This window comes from Semicossyphus pulcher, unplaced genomic scaffold (genome assembly GCF_022749685.1).
Source record: "Semicossyphus pulcher isolate SPU_LCO1_2020_fin unplaced genomic scaffold, fSemPul1.0.p SCAF_2, whole genome shotgun sequence".
Taxonomy (NCBI): Eukaryota; Metazoa; Chordata; class Actinopteri; order Labriformes; family Labridae; genus Semicossyphus; species Semicossyphus pulcher.
The window spans coordinates 25,180,938-25,188,292 of NW_027211693.1; the positions used below are offsets into that span (position 1 = coordinate 25,180,938).

Genomic DNA, 7,355 nt, shown 5'->3' on the forward strand with positions numbered 1-7,355 from the left:
CCGCACGTCATCATTGGCTGAACTTGAAAAAGCACTTGGAAAGGATTTCTGCACAAATCAAGCACATTTTCTCTTTTTTATCCACCACCTCCTTCACTGGAACAGAGTTAGAAGGCATCAGGCACGGCCAGTGAAAGGAGGAAAAAAACACCTTTAACTGGGAAAAAATGGAAGAAACATAAATATAATAGTCGAGGGATCCACAATAGATGTCATGGGTACGGAATAAACCAACAAAGATAAAATTAGGCCTCCATGACCTCTTCTGGCTCCTTCAGTCTCTACACAGCTTGCATAGCTTAGAGACACCCTTGAGTGACGATCAAGTGTTTAACCTTGTAAACATCTCCATGTGGTGTTTTTCATGTGCTACATTATGTGCATCCTATGGCAACCAATTTTGCGATGTGCGAGCCAGCTGTCATCTTAATTTTTGCAAACTCACTACTGACTACTAAGGGTAATGTTACTACTAATTACAACATTTCAAGCGAGCTAAGTTTCAACAAGTTGCCACTAAACGACGGCAGAGACGTGTTCTGTTTTCAGCTGTAATTTTACGAAAGGAGAAACGTGGTACACAGTGGGCGGGGCCTATGCAGATTGGTGAATTGTTAATGAGGAAGGAGGAGGAGATGACTTGGAAGCATTTTTAAAAGGTAATTAAATGTATTTTGCAGAAAAAAACATATCAAACACAATTTATTATTTCAAGCAGAGCATTTTATATGTCTTAAAACTGGAGCTGGTCTTTAAACCTGCACTGACAGTTCTGTCTCTGAAGCTTACTGGACTTAGTATTTAAATAACTTCTCCAAGCTAATTAGTTATAAAACCTCTGTTTCTTTATCAGAGGTCCGGTGCTCCACGTTAAGCTGCAATCACCTCCTCCACTAAAGTTTCACTTTGAAAACATCTGAAACTGCAGGCCGGGGTTATTGGGCAATCAAAGCCATTAACGACCTCACTATCAGCTTAATGCCGGGTTAATTTCAAAATGAAGGGGAGCAAATGGACTGTGAAATATGTGCTAATGGTAACAAGCTTTCCCAAAGTTTATAGAAGGAGCGAGAAAGAGAGACAGCACATACAGACCCATGTGCTCTTATCACCGAGTCTGCTCATAATTTCACAGAGTTTTGGAGTCAGGATTGAGGGACAAGGACAATTAAACCAGGCGCTGCGCAGGGACAGACAGGCTGTGTAGCAGAGTTCAAACAGAGAGAGTTCAAGTATAAAGTTCACACAGTTCATGTCAAATTAATAAATCTCAACGTCTGTGAAATCCAAGAGCAATATGTAAGCCACACAGTTAAACGTCCACCCATGCTATACATTCAGCGGATCCTTCATACATGTGAGCTGCAGAAGCCCTTAAAGCATTATACCTTTCAATATCCACTGAAAGCCCTAAAGCAGATTAGAAAGCTCAGTGGTTCGACTAATAAGTTTTGGTTCGTCACGCACAGCTTCCTCACTTCACAGGTTCCTATATATTAATGGATCCAGAAAGTCAGCTTTAAAAGGATATCATGACTTTAAGACCAAGATGAGACATTGTTTCATTCATTGTGTGGGTTGTTTTCCTTAAAGAAAAGGTGCTAATGTCTGAGATAAAGCTGCCGAGGAACATTTGAGCGTGAAAACAGCTTAAAAAGTGCGATCGCAACAATTTCCTCTGCACTTAATACATGTTAATCGTTTAAGTCTGCTACACACCGTCTTTAAGCCCAAAGATTTGCTGTTATTATAGTATGAGCGACTAATCAGCTTACATTGCGCAAAAGAAGGGTTACTCATGTAAAACTCATGAGTTTTACTTCCTTTTTTCTGCAACGATAAATCCAGACTACAACAGGAGAGACGGAAAATCGACCAGCCAACTTTAAAAAGGAACTGAAGCATCACGAGTTTAACATACAGCATGCTGTGTTGTTGCTTTATATAGAATAATAGTAGGGACAATAACATGTGTAAATCATAAAATGATGTGTCAAGTGTGTCACACTGTCATGGCTTCCTGGTTTACTTGAATAGAACAGAGAACTTGTTGATGTAATGAGTGACCCCCTGACCCCCTGTGCTTGTCCTACTATGAAAAGAAAAAAAACAGTTACTCCAAAAGAGTCATAAGAAGTTACATTTGATGGGGGAAGTGCATCATCAAATGTGATCATTCACACTAAATGTCAACAAGACAAATCAATCTGGTGGAGTTCACAGTCCTGCGAGAGGAGGGAAAGTTCTGATCTCGGCCTGCAGATACAACAGATCCTAAACATGTTTGTTCTACACAGAGGTCTGATAAAGAGCCTACTGAGGCTATCATTAGTGTAGCATTTCTTACTGCCGCTCCCAAAAAACAGAGAGTATCTTGCTGCGTGTGTGATTCACAACAGGAGGCAGGTGGAAGTCAGGCCCAACAAAGGACCTTAAATACCCACTAAAGGTTGTATCACTCAAAGACTGGTGATGGCCGTGTAAATGAGGAGAACAGCTGTATGAAAGAAACAAGCAAAGAAAAACAAACAAAGGATTAGCTCGCACTTTTAATGCAATGTGAAAAAAAGATAAGTGTTACCTCTTTACATGTAAACATGAATCAGGTATAAATGAGTCTAAATGGCATTATAAATAGGCTTCATCTGAGAACACTGACTTTTAGTTGAGCACTTCACTGGACCAAAATGTCGCTCCCCAAATGTAGCCTCTCATTATTCAGAGGAGGATAAAATAAAGTGTCCCTGCATAGTCAAGGCCAAAAGGGAAACAATAAAGCTGGAAACCTTCAGGAAATACAAATGAACAAAACCATTACAGACGATAATTTTTCACGTTTTTCACATTAAAAAAATGGAGCACATCAGGACACCAATTTTTCCCCAAGTGCAAACCTGTGTTCCTGCAGATGTGAAATATAGTAAAACTGTACAATAAATGTATTCTGACAATACTCTGATAAAAGTGGCTTAAACAATAATCCATTCATCATTAATGACTCCTGCTGAATCCGCACTGACAAACGGTAAACAAGGATCTTCAACAGAGTCTCAGCAAATAGTAAACAGTTGTTTATAAATTCTCCTCAAAAGACGAGGATCACGAACGTTCAGCTCCACTTCAGAGTCCTTAATCAAGTCTTATGTAAAGGTGCTTAGCTTTATGCTACACTCTTGCTTCTTTAATGACGCACTTGCAGATCCACAGCACTTTGTATAATAGTGCCTCCTCTCAGGAGAGGTGGAACAGGCTGCGGCCGACCTGTGAGGCGTACATGGCCAGGTGTGCAGCAGGTAGAAGGGGGCTGCAGCCCAGTCCGTAGAGTGCTGCTGACCCCGACTGCAGGGGGAAATTGAAGGACGAGAAGCCCGGGTGGAATAAAGCTTTGGGTCCGATACCTGCTGCTATTTTGAGTTTCTCCACCTCGGCCTCCTGGAGCCTCTTGGCTTTAGCTCGTCTGTTTTGGAACCAGATCTTGACCTGGGTCTCGGACAGCGTCAGGGCGGAGGAGAACTCGGCCCGCTCTGCGATGGACAGGTACTGCTTCTGACGAAACTTCCTCTCCAGGGCCAAGAGCTGTGTGGTGGTGAAGGGGGTGCGAGGCTTACGGTTGGTTTTGTGCTTCCTCAAGGAGCAGACTGCTGGACTGAGCTGCCCTGAGAGACATGGGGGAAAAGTACAGTTAAAATATAACATATTATTTAATCAATTTAATACCAAAATAACTGGATACAGTCTTAAACATGTGAGTCGATGAATCAGTTGATTGACATAGAAATATTTGAGAGGTTGGTAATAATTAATGAATCTAAGAAAAGTACTTAAGATTCCTTGTTGACCGATTCTTAAAATGATTTTTATTATGTATCAATGCAAACAGCAAACCTTCTGATGAACTTTAATTAATATTAAAAACAGATTTTTTTTTTTAAGGTGATGGTCAGATCACAGGAGGAAAAAGTGATACAATATGACAAGAGACTTTACTTTTTAATTGTTTACTCCACCTTCTTACAGACTTATTTAAAAACATAATTAACTAGTATACTGATGTATATTTATCAGGTTTGTTCCCATCTCTCCTTGTGTTTGTAAGTTATGCACTTACAGAGCCAACTGCCAACAGATTCATGTACCTCATCCCTAATATCTAAAACATGTTATATTGGTTATATTGGATTATTTTAAAGCACACAGACATAAAGTGTTCATATGAATCATTATTAACCCCTGTATCCGTTAAAATAAATATTATAAGACACTTACGTGGTGGTGTTGACGTCGTATTCATGGGGTTGGATGTCCAAGACCCACAGTGCCCTCGTCCCGCTGGCTCTGATTTGATAGATATTAAGTGTTGTGAGAACTCATCCGGCCCTAGAGCCTGATGCTCGGTCACAGAGTGACTCTTTCCCTCCTTTCTGTCCGTCGCTCTGAGCGGCCTGCTGTCCGACATGAGCGCCTCCACGCTGAAGGGCAGACACACCTGCGCCGCGCGCGTCTTCAGCCGCGGCTCTTTGGCATCCTCGTCTGTTGAAAACTCGTCTCTCCAGTCGCCAGGGGAAGACATGCTGTTGTTTTTAAATCCGTGCGTTTCGTCTAATTTAAATCCGGAAAGCACATAACTCTTTACCACGGAGTGTAAACATGCACCGTGCACGCGCTGAGAAGTTTTGAGGAAAGGTGACGAAGAGAGTTGAGAAAATTGAGACTCGAAAAACTTCGGGAGGTTCTCTGGACTTAGAGTCAATGGTGAGTCCCGATCCCGGGGTTTTAGGAAGACTTCTGATTGGACGGTATGTTTGGGAAACGCTCCTTAAGGTGCCACACCCCATTCTGCAGGTCAGCCTCATTTAGGTTTAATTGCGCAGGGAAAGATTTTAACTTGGAAACAACCCACATATAAGTTTTATCAGAATAACATTTAATCTGTAAACCTTTTCTGGACATTGAAATCAGAGGAAATAGTCCCGCTTGATGTCCTGAATTAATGAAATCCTGCATTCAGTGGTGAAAAAAACACCCGTCAACTCTTCTGTCTGCTTAACTCTACTCCATCCTGTAATCAGGCTGCAGGATTGTGCAGGAAGAAAAGCATCAGTGTGACATCTGAAGAGCTGTATTTCCACCTAACAAAAGCTGACAGAGCGCCATAATTCAAGCCCTAACTCGAAGGACCTGACGCACCACTTGTGGGAGTAATCACAATGGTAATCGATGAGCATCATGGTGCTCAGAGCAGCAACCACACACTTAAACGTCAGAGTCAGTTGAGAGATGGATTATGGTTTAAGGCAGGCTCTTCAGATGACTGTCATTACATTGTTATTATTAACACCTTGTAATTAGGTCTGTGGAATCCGGTTCTTTTAAGCAGGATTTAACAGTAATGACGGAAAATTGCTACCTTCCTGAGGTGTGTGGCGCCCGCTGTGATTATTCCCAGTCTCTGCTTCGTCTCTTGCCTGTTTGAAGCTCAAACCTGCAGGGCTCCAGAGTATTAGGAAACATCACGAGAGGAAAAGCAGCAGTGTTTGCCCTCCTAAACATGGACTTTAACATCCCACTGCAATGCCATGCAATGTACGGAAAACACATCATGCCTTTCTGCCTTCCTGACCAAGGAGACACATGCAGAGATTATTAGAAGCCTTATAGTCTGCTCCCAGTTTCTACATATTCTTGTGTCTGTTGTCGTCTCTTTCTCTCATATAAAGATGCCCACGCGCACAAAGGCCACCTGTGAGGTGAGTGAAGTGTGATCAGCCCTCACAGAGACTGTGTGCCGTCTGTAATCAGCAGGACTACATCAGGGGCATCAGGGGCTTCACTCTGCAGCGCCTCAACATCATCAGTCACCATATGAGGCAAAGCAAAGTGCTCACACAGCATGAGCTCGCTCTCATGCAAATCAATTGAGGGGCTCATGTGTCATTTCAGTGTGCTCCCTACAGCAACACGTGGTGTAAATGTATGCTGCACATTAAAATAAAACTAAATCAGGGTCACAAACAGCGAGGTGGTTGGTTGAAGTTGGTTAATGGTTGTGGTAAAGTTAGAAAGCAATCAAACTGTTTATAAGGACATTTTATTTAACGTATTAAAATATGAACGATTAACAACATGTCATCCTTGTATATTTCATTATCACATCCTGTTATACCGTATGAAATTACTGTGAATCAGTGATCAACACAGATGTGCAGATAGAACATACAGTATTACATTTTACCGCTCCATGTAAAATGCAAATCATTATTGTTTCACCACCTCACTATTGATCAGCAGCTGAAGGAGGAAGAAGATGGATAGTTAAAATCTGGAGGGACAAGGGCCCATATCAGAAGGTTAAAAAAAAAATCACATTTGATAACCTGTTAGCTAACGTTAGACAACAGCAAACATTAGCATTCCAATTATTCAATTTGATAGGGAAGTCGTATATTATATTTGAAGTATTAGCACAGATCTTAGAAACATTAAATATTACCGTGAAGTAAAATGTACTGATGTAATCAAGCTTGCATTGTAACGTTAACTGTCTTGCTTTTAAGTCCTGGTTAATGTCCTGGTTAATCAGTAACTTTATGTGATATTATGGAACTCACTGGAACAGACGCAGTAACTAACTACATCCAAAACTGTGTTTCAAGCACTTTAGCGGTGTGTATTGTGTGACACGAAGAGGCTAGAAGAGGAACTAAAACCGTTATTTGAGATCTTTTATAAGACTGTGGTAACATCATTCCTTAAGAATGTGCACTTTTCCTGTTGTATCTTGTAACAGTGGCAAACAGTAATGTTAGCGAGAAAGTAGTTCAATGCTAACGTTAGCTGTTCTGTAATGTAAGCTGATTTTTGGCTGACTGCCAGGATCAGCCCTGACTGACTGAGTGAGTGAGTGAGTGATGGTACTTCCAGAGCCAAAAATGTAAACAACAAAATAACAACAACGGCCTGGGAAACACTTCAAAATAAAAGCACTGTGTACAAACGAGGGGAATTCCAGATCGAGCTTTTACTGTTAAAAAAGCATACCGGAAGTGCTGACCTAAACTTAACTACACTGCGTGCACAATTATTAGGCAAGTGAGTATTTTGACCTTATCATCATTTTTATGAATACTTTCCAACTCCAAGCTGAATAAACTTGAATGCCTTTTGGATTTAAGCATACTAGGTGCATTTGTGTAATGAGGGAGGGTGTGGCCTTAGGAGATCAATTAGGCATCATATTAGGCAGCTTCTTTCTCAGGCAAAATGGGCCAGAAAAGAGATCTAACAGACTCTGAAAAGTCAAAAACTATAAAACATCTTTCCGAGGGATGCAGCACTCTTGAAATTGCCAAGATATT

The 7,355-nt window shown here is 41.2% G+C and overlaps 1 protein-coding gene across 1 annotated transcript; it reads right to left on the bottom strand.

The window, feature by feature from the left end:
* Positions 1 to 3,109: 3,109 nt before the first annotated feature.
* LOC138597839 (homeobox protein MSX-2-like) lies at positions 3,110 to 4,570 on the bottom strand. The gene is made up of 2 exons (XM_069669359.1): positions 4,267 to 4,570; positions 3,110 to 3,656 (listed from the first exon to the last, which is right to left on the bottom strand). Exons 1-2 carry the CDS (start codon positions 4,568 to 4,570, stop codon positions 3,232 to 3,234), a joined length of 729 nt encoding a protein of 242 aa, XP_069525460.1. The 3' UTR covers positions 3,110 to 3,231.
* Positions 4,571 to 7,355: the final 2,785 nt, after the last annotated feature.